Here is a 12500-nt window from a genome sequence, read left to right as displayed (position 1 = left end):
TTAGCATGTTTTGCTAGCATGTTTTATTTTTTATTTTTTTTATCAAAATGTTTTTATCATGTCGCAAACATTAACGTAAACATTGCTAGCATTAATTATCATGTTGATAACACGTGTAGTACATTGATAGCATTGATTAACATGTTAGCATTAAATCCATGTTGCTAACATGTTTTAACATTGTGTTAGCATTAATTAGCACATTGCTAGCGTTAATTAGCATATTGTCAGTATGTTTTACAATTTTTACCATTAATTAACATTTTGCTAGCATGTTTTTTCACATTGCTAATATGATTTAACACTTTCGTAGCATAACTCCTGTTACTAACATGTTTTAACATATTTAGCATTAATTAACATTTTGCTAGCATGTTTAACACATTGTTAACGTGAATTAACATTTTGTTATCATAAAAGTAATGTTGCTAGCATGAATTATTATGTTGCTATCATGTTTTAACATTTTGTTAACATGAACTAGCATTTTGCAAGCATTAATTAGAATATTTTGACAGCATGTTTTAACACACATTGCTAGCATTAATTAGCACATTGCTAGTATGTTTTATCATTTTCAACATGATGTAGCATTTTGTTATTAACATGTTTTAGCACATTGTTAGCATTAGCATGTTGTTAGCATGATTTACCCCACTGTTAGCATTAGCATGTTTGCTAGCATTTTTTTCACATTGATCACGATTGAACACCTTTGTAGCGTGAATTATTATGTTTGCTAACATGTTTTAGCACATTGTTAGCATTGATTTAACATTTTGTTAACATTATTTAACACATTATTATCATTAGCATGTTTGGTAACATGATTTAAAATGCTGTTAACATGTTTTTTCACATTGATCACATGATTGAACACTTTGGTAGTGTGAATTATCATTTTGCTAACATGTTTTAAAACATTGTTAGCATTTGCATGTTGTTAACATGGTTTAACACATTATTAGCATTAGCATGTTTTGTTAGCATTTTTTTCACATTGATCACATGATTGAACAGTTTGATAGCGTGAATTATCATGTTGCTAACATGTTTCAGCACATTATTAGCATTAGCATGTTGTTAACATTGCTTTAAAATTTTGCTAGCATGATTTAACACTTAATTAGCATTAGCATGATGATAGCACTATTTAGCACATTATTAGCATTAGCATGTTGCTAGCATGATTTAACATGTTGTTAGCACAAATTAGCATGTTGCTAGCATTATTTAGTATGCTGTTAGCATGTCCTAAGCTAGTGGCTAGGCTTTGCTTGGGATAGATACATAGCTAGTTGATGAAGCTCTATTAGAGTTATTGTGTAAAAGTTTTGACCCCCTCAGTCAATGGGACTGGTCATCGTTTTGATGGTATATTCAGTTAGAAAAGCTGTCTGTCTGACTGTCTCCTGTCTGTCTGTCTCCAGTATAAGCAGGTGGAGCAGTACATGTCGTTCCACAAGCTTCCATCAGACGTCAGGCAGAAAATCCACGAGTATTACGAGCATCGATATCAGGGCAAGATGTTCGATGAGGACAACATCCTGGGAGAGCTGAGTGACCCGCTGAAGGAGGTTCGTCTGCACTTCAGACGCTTTTGCTTTCTATTTTATCCCAGATTCCACAGTGTGTGAATATAACAGTGCTGATAATAGTCAGCAATATTGTATTAATATTTTAAAGATGCAGCTCTTTTAACCCTCTGGGGTTCTTCTGTCATTTCTGACCCACATTTTCTTTTTTAAATGTAAAAAATCGTAGCTTCATCGGAATGGTCCGAAACTTGGTGACTTTATTGGTACTTGGTATATGAACACCCAAAAAAAGGGGGACAGGATTTGAAAAGTCTAAGTGGTCATAAAAAAAAAAAGTCACACTCAGGACCTTCGGGTCAAAAATGACCCCCATAGGAAATGAATGGGAAATTGGCAATAATATGAAAATACAGAGTTTTTTTGCGCATACAATCTACAAATCAGCCAGGATGCAGAAAAAAGGACAACAGTGAAGATCTCTAAAACATCAAGAGTGCAAAACAGACAAAAAAGCCTCACACACACAAAAACACACACAGAAAAACACAATTAGCTTTTGGAATGGAATGCGTTCATTTGTGTGTGCGTGTGTTTTTGTGTGTATAAGTGTGTGTGTGTGTGTGTGGGGGGGAGTTTTTTTGTCTGTTTCTGCGGTGCGATTCACACGAATTACACAGATTTTTGAGCCTGAGTTGAAAAATCTGAACTTTGGCGGATATTCGCGCCGCGTTAACAAACCAGGAGTTTGCTCTAGTAGTGACAATAATGAGGACAGAATCATATGTGGATACCTGGATACGTACTTTATAGAAACAGGAATAAAAAGGATCTTGCTTGGAAGAAAGTGAGTGAGGAGGTCGGACAGTCTGGTGAGTTGTAAAAAACGCTCTTCACTCAGTTTGAGCTCTACATAGAGTGATCTCAGGGTGATTGGGACACTCTTTACCATTGAGATTACCTGGAAAAAGTGTCCCAATCCCCCTGAATTCACCCTATTGAGACTACAAGTTAGCTAAAGCTGGCACATTGAGCTTATTCGCCGTATTTTAAAACAATTCATGGCAGCCATTTTACAACGAGACGAGCCGCTGGCAGAAGCCCCGCCCATGAGGCGAATTCGCATCTGTTGTGAAGTGAATGTCACGCGCGAATGAAGCGAGTAAACTCAAAATGTTAAAGCGTCCAACTACACACGATTTATTCGCTTAATTCGCGTCTGGTGTGAACGCACCATAACTCTGGAGGTGATTATTTGTTGCCTGAAATATTGATAATGAATTAAAATAAATTGTTATTTGTCAACTACCCAACTGAAGTTGCCCACACTGCTGTATTAGGACACAAGCAGATATCACAGAACTATTTCGCATTCAAACACCGGCATTATTGTGCTAGTAACTCCTGGCGTGTAAAGTCCAAAATTTTCGCATGCGTTTTTTCGTATTCCTGATCCGAAAAATTTGTCACGCACAGAGACCTTGCACACTGAGTCCGATGCGTATTAATGAATGCGTTACGGAAAAAAACGCAAAACAGTACAAAATGGCGTCTTCAAGTAGTGAGGATGATTTTTTTGTCCTCTCTCTTCTTAAAAAGAGAAAAAGAAAGAGGAAATATTGGGTCTATCCACTCCTGCGATCGCGTAGAGAGGAAGGAGAGTTCCATGGAGATTATCCAGACCAATTCAAAGTCACGTGCACACACACACACACACACGCGCGGTTTACAGGGACTTGGTGTGTTATAATTATAGCTGTGATATAATAATATTAGTAGTATGTTTGATACAATAATATTTGTATATATAATTGTAGGTATCTGCACTGGCGATTCATTCACCAGCATTGCCAGCAGTTTTAGGTTGGGCATCAGCAATGTAGATGGGAAAAACGAATGCGAAAAACGCAGAAAATCGAACCTGTTCCGAGTTTTTTTTTTGACGGACGAAAGTTTTGGAGGCAGTGTGCAAGCGTGACTGACATAACGTGAGGTCGAATTTATTTTTTGATGTGTAACTTTTTGATGTTTATTTTTCGCATATGCAAAGACCTTAAAGGGTTAGTTCACCCAAAAATGAAAATTCTGTCATTAATGACTCACCCTCATGTCGTTCGACACCCGTCAGACCTCCGTTCATCTTCAGACACAAATGAAGATATTTTAGTGTAAATCTGATGCTCTGAAAGGCCTCCATTGGCTCAATGCACTTTACACTCTCAAGACCCTTAAAAGACACTAAAGACTAAAGTTACAAAGTCCATCTCACTACAGCGGCTCTACAATAACTTATGAATCGGCGACAATAGTTTTTGTGCGCAAAAAAACCCCTAAATAACGACTTATATAGAGATGACGATTTCAAAACATGGCCTCATGAAGCTTCGAAGCGTTATGAATCAGTGAGTCGATTCAGCGGTTTGGAGCGTTATGAATAAGTGAGTCGATTCAGCGGTTTGAATCGCCAAATTTCAGCAGTTTGGCAGTTTGACACGCGATCCGAATCATGATTCGACTCACTGATTCATAACGCTTCGAAGCTTCATGATGCCATGTTTTGAAATCGTCATCACCATATAAGTCGTTATTTAGGGGTTTTTTTGCGCACAAAAACTATTGTCGCCGATTCATAAAGTTATTGTAGAGCCGCTGTAGTGAGATGGACTTTGTAACGACGTCTTTAGTGTCTTTTAAGGGTCTTGAGAGTGTAAAGTGCATTGAGCCAATGGAGGCCTTTCAGAGCATCAGATTTACACTAAAATATCTTAATTTGTGTCTGAAGATGAACGGAGGTCTGACGGGTGTCCAACCACATGAGGGTCAGTCATTAATGACAGAATTTTCATTTTTGGGTGAACTAACCTTTTGAGTATGAGTTTTTGTTGTATTTTACAAGCTTTAACCAGCTAAATAACGTCTACTTGTGCACTGTGACCTTAACAGGAAATTGTTAGCTTCAACTGCCGTAACCTGGTGGCTAACATGCCTCTCTTCGCTAACGCTGACCCAAACTTCGTAACGGCAGTGCTCACAAAGCTGAAGTTTGAGGTCTTCCAGCCCAACGACTTCATCATTCGCGAGGGAACCGTTGGCCGGAAGATGTATTTCATCCAGCACGGACGGGTCAGCGTACTTACTCGCGGAAACAGGGAGACCAAGCTTAGTGATGGGTCGTACTTTGGAGGTGAGTTTACGGCTGATGTCAGATGTTTGTAATGAGCTTTCCCAGCTAACAAAGTTCTGAGAACAGTTCCTGATAGCTGGGATAGATTTTTTGGGACTTTATCTTATTCCCCATATCCCCCAGAGTTAGAAAAGTCCATACATACCATTCTCATCTCCGTGTGTGCCATAACTCTGTCTGACGCACCCACCGCTAGCCTAGCTTAGCACAAAGACTGGAGGTAGATGGCTCCAGCTAGCCTACTGCTCAATAATTTTCAAAATAACGCCAACATTTTCCTATTTACATGTTGTGATGTGTATAGTTACATTGTGTACTAAGACCGACGGAAAATTAAAAGTTGTGATGGGTTAGTGTTAAGCAGTACCAGGTCTTAAGGATGTATTGGCTTGATCTAGGGTGCATTTCCCAAAAGCATCGCTAGCCAACTACGGTCGCGAGTTCCACTGAATTGTGTTGGTAACAACTAAATTGGCTTCAGGAAATGCACCCTTGGTTGAGTGGTCCTATAGATCCCTTTCTAACCTCCTCATGGTCTTTCTCCATCCCTCAGAGATCTGTCTGTTGACACGTGGCAGGAGGACAGCTAGTGTCCGAGCAGATACGTACTGCCGCCTTTACTCCCTCAGTGTGGATAGTTTCAACGAGGTCCTGGAGGAGCATCCCATGATGAGACGGGCCTTCGAGACGGTGGCAGCGGACAGACTTGATCGCATTGGTAAAACCTTCCTGCTGCTTTTCCCCCATTTATAAACCTATTTATAAACCTTTGCTTTCACTTTTTTTCCCTGTTGCAGTCTGTACTGTTCTAGACCCTTTTTGTAACTTTGGATTGTTAGACCTTTTTGTGTTATTCCCCTTGAGTTCATCCCTTAAATGTGTAACCGATGTTGTAGTTGAAGAGAGATGAATTGAGTCTTTGGCTTACTTAATATAAAGTGAGTAAATGAGAGAATTGGCTTAAAAATGTATTTAAAGGGGGATGAAATGCTGTTTCATGCATGCTGAGATTTTTACACTGTTAAAGACGTGGATTCCCATGCTAAAGTTAAAAAAAAAAAGTTGGACGTTTGATGGAGTATTTCTGTGCCAAAAATACTTCCGGTTTCTCATAAGTTTCGGAAAGTTTTTGTTCGAGTATGGGTCAGTGTGACGTCAGATGGGGCGGAATGTCCTTGTACAGGCCGTACGGGCTCTTCTCCCAGATACAGGCAAAACATCAATTCTGGTGCTACTGGACCTCAGTTCTGCATTCGACACTGTTGACCACAACATACTTCTTGACAGGCTGGAAAACTGGGTTGGGCTTTCTGGAATGGTCGTCAAATGGTTCAGGACATACTTAGAAGGGAGAGGTTATTATGTGAGTATAGGTGACCATAAGTCTGAGTGGACATCCATGACATGCGGAGTCCCACAAGGGTCAATTCTTGCACCACTACTATTCAACCTGTACATGCTGCCACTCAGCCAAATAATGAAAAATAACAAAATGGCTGACCACAGCTATGCTGACGACACCCAGATCTACTGAGCCCTATCACCAAATGACTACAGCCCCATTGACTCTCTATGTAAATGCATTGATGAAGTTAACAGTTGGATGTGCCAAAACTTTCTTCAGTTAAACAAAGAAAAAACTGAAATCACTACATTAGGAAACAAAGATGAAATTCTCAAGGTGAACGCATATCTTGAGGCTAAAGGTCTGAAATCAAAAAATCAAGTCAGGAATCTTGGTGTGATTTTGGAGTCAGACCTGAGTTTCAGTAGTCATGTCAAAGCAATAACTAAATCAGCATACTATCATCTGAAAAATATTGCAAGAATTAGAAGCTTTATTTCCAGGCAAGACTTAGAGAAACTCGTTCATGCTTTTATTACCAGTAGGGTGGATTATTGTAATGGTCTCCTCACCGGCCTTCCCAAAAAGACCATTAGAAAGCTGCAGCTCATACAGAACGCTGCTGCCAGGATCCTGAGCAGAACCAGAAAATATGACCATATCACACCAGTCCTCAGGTCTTTACACTGGCTTCCAATTACATTTAGGATCGATTTTAAAGTACTATTACTTGTATATAAATCACTCAATGACTTAGGACCTCAATACATTGCAGATATGCTGATTAAATACAAACCCAACAGATCACTCAGATCATCAGGATCAAGTCAGTTAGAAATACCAAGGGTTCACTCAAAGCAAGGAGAGTCTGCTTTTAGCTATTATGCCAGCCGTAGCTGGAACCAGCTTCCTGAACAGATCAGATGTGCTCCAACAGTAGCCACTTTCAAATCCAGACTCAAAACACATCTGTGCACATCTGTCCAGACTCAAAACACATCTGTTTAGCTGTGCATTTACTGAATGAGCTATGCCACTGTACGTCCGACTGATTGCACCTTATCTTATGCAATTACTCAATGAGCTCTGTGCTTTGTCCGAACTGCTTGCACTTTAATTGTGTTTCAATTTAACCCTGTTTTATTTGTAGTTTTTAATTATACTTTTTATTTTGTATTATTTTTTCTTTATTTTTATTTCCTTTTAATTCCTATTATATATATTTTTATTTTATTCACTTATGACTATTTTAACTTCATTTCTGTGTAAAGCACTTTGAATTGCCACTGTGTATGAAATGTGCTATACAAATAAACTTGCCTTGCCTTGCCTTGACGTAAACACAGTCGTAACCAGCTCACAGGAACAGAAGTTATTTATTATTCAAACTACAAAAAGACAAACGATCACTTACGAGCACACATATTCTGAATGCCTTCGGCAGAATTCAAATGAGCCATTTTAATCTAGATTAATCTAGATTAATTCCAAGATTATAGTGAGATTAATCTAGATTAAAAAAATTCATCTATGCTCACCACTAGTTGTTAGCTATCAACTCATTCAAATGCGCGACTATTCCATTGTTTTTCTGTGTAAACACAGACTAGTCTGACTTGCGAAACCGTTCCGCTTTCTACTGCTAACATTAAATCACATACAATAGTCCATACATTAAATTATGTCCTCATAAACCATGAGTAAACACACGCAAATGTTGTAAAACTTGCGCATGACAAGCCGCTATAAGTTATACTTTTTACAGTACATCCCATAGAGACGTCCTGCTGGAGTCGTCGTTGTTGCTTCTCCTGTTAAATTTCAGCCTCTTGATCTAATTCTGGGTCATATATGTATGGCTAAATCCGATTGATCTCCATGGTTTATTTAGGATAACGTTTTCTTTTCCATGTTTAAGGATGTCAGCGCTTTCTCAGCTCTCAACGCAATCGTTGCGCGCGCTCGTGATTCTTTAGCTTCCTCCAGACGCTTGTTTTTTTCCGGAAAGACTTGGTACAGCGTATCTTTCTTTTATAAATATAATAAAACTAAAGACTTTTCGGAGATATGAAGGATGCAGTACTACTGTATAGGCACTCAAGATTGACATGAGATTGATGTTGTTTCACCCCCCCCTTAATTCTTAGGGAACACTCCTAACCCTATTCCGAATTCCTTTTTCTCACAGGTAAGAAGAACTCGATTTTGTTGCGCAAGACCTCACAGGGAGGATCTGTTGCGGGCAGCAGTTTGGGACGTGGTGGAGGGAGCCGCGGTGGAGGAGCAGGAGGGACCGGCCTGGGTTCTTGTGATAGTGTTCTGGTCCAGCAGATTGTGAAGCACGACAGCATGCCCACTATGCAGGACATCCGAGGCAGCACCGGAGGCACAGTCTCACCCCGACCTCATCCGGTGATCTGGGCACCGCTGGTCCACGCCCCCCTCCAGACGGCGGCTGCCACCACTAATGTAGCCATTGCCTTGATGCATCAGCAACAGCAGCAGCAACAGTTGCAACAACAGCTACAACAACAACATGCCCTTGGAGCTGCCATTTTTCTTCCCATCTCGCCGTCGCCCTCGTCCTGCCCTCTTTCACCTCCACGGCCACCCATACTACACCCTCGGCAGTCACTCAGCTCCCTCATCGGCGTGATGGCCGGTCTGCCCCCGCGAGGAGTCCCATCCTCTATAACACCCTCCACTATGGGATCGACCGCTGTGGCTCCTTCAGTAGGTGGAGTTGCAAAGACTCCACCTACACCTGCGTCCTCAGTGTCAGCTCCCCTGCAGGCTAGCAGAACGCTTCATTACAGTCTCCGCCTCCACACAGAGCCCACAACATCACCTAAAGTCCCACCTCCCTCCTCAGCGGTTGCACCTCCGTCTATCGAAGGACGGAGTGTCGGCTCACAGGGGGCCAAAGAGGCTTTACTACGTCACGTTGGAGGAGGGAGCACCCAGGGTCTCCCGATGATCGGTCGGCTTACCCAGGAGGCCAGACTGCTCTCCGCCTCCCAGCCGACTCTTCCCCACCGCAGCTGGGTGGGTGTGCAGCCTCACCCACCTCTCCATCGCAAAGCGTCCGGAGGAAACCTGCTGCCAGCACCCTTCCTTTTATCATCAGGACTCGCTAGAGGAGGAAGCGCAGGTGTTTTGAGCTCAAATGCGCCACAGCCTGGTGCCACACAGATGCCCGCACACACACCCCTACTCTTGCCCTCTCAGCTGACACATACACCTCCACTCACATCAGCACCACTTGCCCCCTTCTTGCCCTCCCCAAAGCAAATCCCCCTCTGTTCCACCAACCCTCCTTTATCTCTCATGGCTACATATTCTGGTCTAGGGGTTCCTCAAACCCTAGGGGTTCGAGCCAGACCCAGCACTGCAATACCTACTCCTCCTTCGACCTCTCCTCCTCCTTGCCTACGCCCTGCTTCTCCCTCTCAATACATCTCCACCTCTCCAACGTCATCTTCCCATGTCAAACCCTCTCAGACACCTCCACAACCGGTGTCCTGCACAACCAACTCAACACCCACCATCACTCCTTCTCAAACCCCCACCCCAACTCGAACCCCAACCCCTATTCAAACCCCCACCCCAACTCGAACCCCAACCCCTATTCAAACCCCAACCCCTATTCAAACCCCCACCCCAACTCGAACCCCAACCCCTATTCAAACCCCCACCCCAACTCGAACCCCAACCCCTATTCAAACCCCCACCCCAACTCGATCCCCAACCCCTATTCAAACCCCAACCCCAACCCCTATTCAAACCCCAACTCGAACTCCAACCCCTATTCAAACCCCCACCCCAACTCGAACCCCAACCCCTATTCAAACCCCCACCCCAACTCGAACCCCAACGCCTATTCAAACCCCCACCCCAACTCGATCCCCAACCCCTATTCAAACCCCAACCCCAACCCCTATTCAAACCCCAACTCGAACCCCAACCCCTATTCAAACCCCCACCCCAACTCGATCCCCAACCCCTATTCAAACCCCAACCCCTATTCAAACCCCCACCCCAACTCAAACCCCAACCCCTATTCAAACCTCAACTCGAACCCCAACCCCTATTCAAACCCCCACCCCAACTCGATCCCCAACCCCTATTCAAACCCCAACCCCTATTCAAACCCCCACCCCAGCTCAAACCCCAACCCCTATTCAAACCTCAACTCAAACCCCAACCCCTATTCAAACCTCAACTCGAACCCCAACCCCTATTCAAACCCCCACCCCAACTCGAACCCCAATCTCTATTCAAACCCCAACTCCAACTCGAACCCCAACCCCTATTCAAACCCCCACCCCAACTCAAACCCCAACCCCTATTCAAACCCCAACCCCAACTCGAACCACAACCCCTATTCAAACCCCAACCCCAACTCGAACCACAACCCCTATTCAAACCCCAACCCCTATTCAAACCCCAACCCCAACTCGAACCACAACCCCTATTCAAACCCCAACTCGAACCCCAACCCCAACCCGAACCACAACCCCTATTCAAACCCCAACTCGAACCCCCACCCCCACCCCAACTCAAACCCCAACCCCTATTCAAACCCCAACCACAACTCGAACCACAACCCCTATTCAAACCCTAACCCCTATTCCAACCCCAACTCGAACCACAACCCCTATTCAAACCCCAACCACAACTCGAACCACAACCCCTATTCAAACCCCAACCCCTATTCAAACCCCAACCCCAACTCGAACCACAACCCCTATTCAAACCCCAACTCGAACCCCAACCCCTATTCAAACCCCCACCCAATCTAGAACACCAGTGGCCATCCAAACCCAATCCCAGGGTCGGTGTCCAACTCCCGTCCAGATCCCAGCAGCGGCACAAGCTCCAATTCAGAGTCCGCTTCCCACCCCAACTCCAGGTAAACCTCTGAGTTCCACCCCAAGCCAAGGTGCTTCTGTCCAGATGCCAGCCGCTGTCCAGGTCGTTGGTCCTCCTCCGGCACGTTCTCCGGTCTCCAGTCAAACCCCAACTGCCATACATACTCCCAGCTCTTCTTGGACCCTAGGCTCTCCAATCAACACCCCAGCCCAAAGCAGGCCCTCAACGCCTGTTCTGGCCCAATCACAGACACGCACACCATCACCTTCTCCTGCATCCACTCCAACTTCACTGCCACAGAAGCCAGCAGCTTCCCAGACTCAGACCTTAAACGCTCTGTCCACTCCTACCTTAAGTCCATCTCCCATTCCTGCTTCCTCATCTACAGTCCTCCAGTCCATCTCCGCTTCACCAAAAGAGGCAAAGAAAGAGCAGGACCTGCCTCAGACAAAGAGAGATTCAGAGACAAAGAGACAAAACTATCCTGTTAAGATGTGAGGTGGACGATGGAGGGCTCATGTTTGGTCCGCAGTGAGTTCAGGAGTGTCAGCTGTATCAGTTCAGGCTTCAAATGCTGTGTGCATTTGACCCTCCCTGTTTTGGTCAGCCTCGGCCATGGGAAGGAATAACACCCCCGACTTTACATCTACTCTATCTTACAAAAAAGAGCAGAAAATGTTTGACTCCAAAGTGCAACTAGTGTGTTTGTGTCATCTGGGAATGTCAAGTAGAATATTTTTGTAGCCCTGCTGAGAAATGTCAATGGTCCGACTGGTGAACAAACGTAGTCATGTTGATCACCAGCAAAACATGCGATAGAACCGGCATGATCTTTCTACAGAGCCCCTAAAAAAGTGTTTGATATTTGCGGAAAATAAACGCTGGTCTTTTCAACAGAAAAACATATAATCGTTTATAGTATAGACACAAATTCTGTCATTTGCCAAAATTGTCTTAAAAGGAATGTAACTTGCAGAACTGCCACCACTTTTGCACAGAGGAGCGTTTTCATATCAGATCATCCACAACCTGGAGACAATAAAAGCATAACCTGCCGAGCACCAGAGGGGGAATTACCACTAGATTAGGACTTTTTTGCACTTCTGTTAGGAATAAAATACACTATATTGCCAAAAGTGTTGTGCCGCCTGCCTATCCCATTCTCCATCCGTAGGGTTTAATATGGAGTTGCAGCTCTAACAGCTCCAGCTCTTCTGGGAAGGCTTTCCTCAAGGTTTAGGAGTGTGTTTATGGGGATTCTTCATTTGTGATGTTGGATGAGAAGGCCTGGCTCTCAGTCTCCGCTCTAATTCATCCCAAAGCTGTTCTATCGGGTTGAGGTCAGGACTCAAGTTCCTCCACACCAAACTCGCTCATCCATGTCTTTATGGAGCGATGCTTTGAGCACTGGAGCAGTCATGCTGGGACAGGAAGGGGTCATCCCCAAACTGGTCCCACAAAGTCGGGAGCATGAAATTGTCCAAAATGTCTTGGTGAAGCATTATGAGTTCCTTTCACTGGAACTAACCGCTAAAAAACCGTCCCTGACCCTGCTCTGTGACCC

General features: G+C 43.8%; 1 protein-coding gene across 1 annotated transcript in view; it reads left to right on the top strand.

Annotated features, from left to right (window-relative positions):
* The window catches only part of LOC307139265 (potassium/sodium hyperpolarization-activated cyclic nucleotide-gated channel 4), a gene marked incomplete at both ends in the record, with an annotated part of 39709 nt that extends 28275 nt beyond the window's left edge, over window positions 1–11434 (top strand). The window contains 5 exons of the mRNA XM_079838153.1: window positions 1431–1577; window positions 4479–4719; window positions 5273–5437; window positions 8253–9663; window positions 10774–11434. Coding sequence (XP_079694279.1) covers window positions 1431–1577; window positions 4479–4719; window positions 5273–5437; window positions 8253–9663; window positions 10774–11434 — 2625 coding nt within the window. The remainder of the gene's footprint in view (window positions 1–1430; window positions 1578–4478; window positions 4720–5272; window positions 5438–8252; window positions 9664–10773) is intronic.
* Window positions 11435–12500: the final 1066 nt, after the last annotated feature.

Source organism: Gobio gobio, assembly GCF_949357685.1.
Source record: "Gobio gobio genome assembly, chromosome: 15".
Lineage (NCBI taxonomy): Eukaryota > Metazoa > Chordata > Actinopteri > Cypriniformes > Gobionidae > Gobio > Gobio gobio.
The sequence above is the reverse complement of the archived record's forward strand: the minus strand, read 5'-3'. Positions and strand labels throughout refer to the sequence as shown.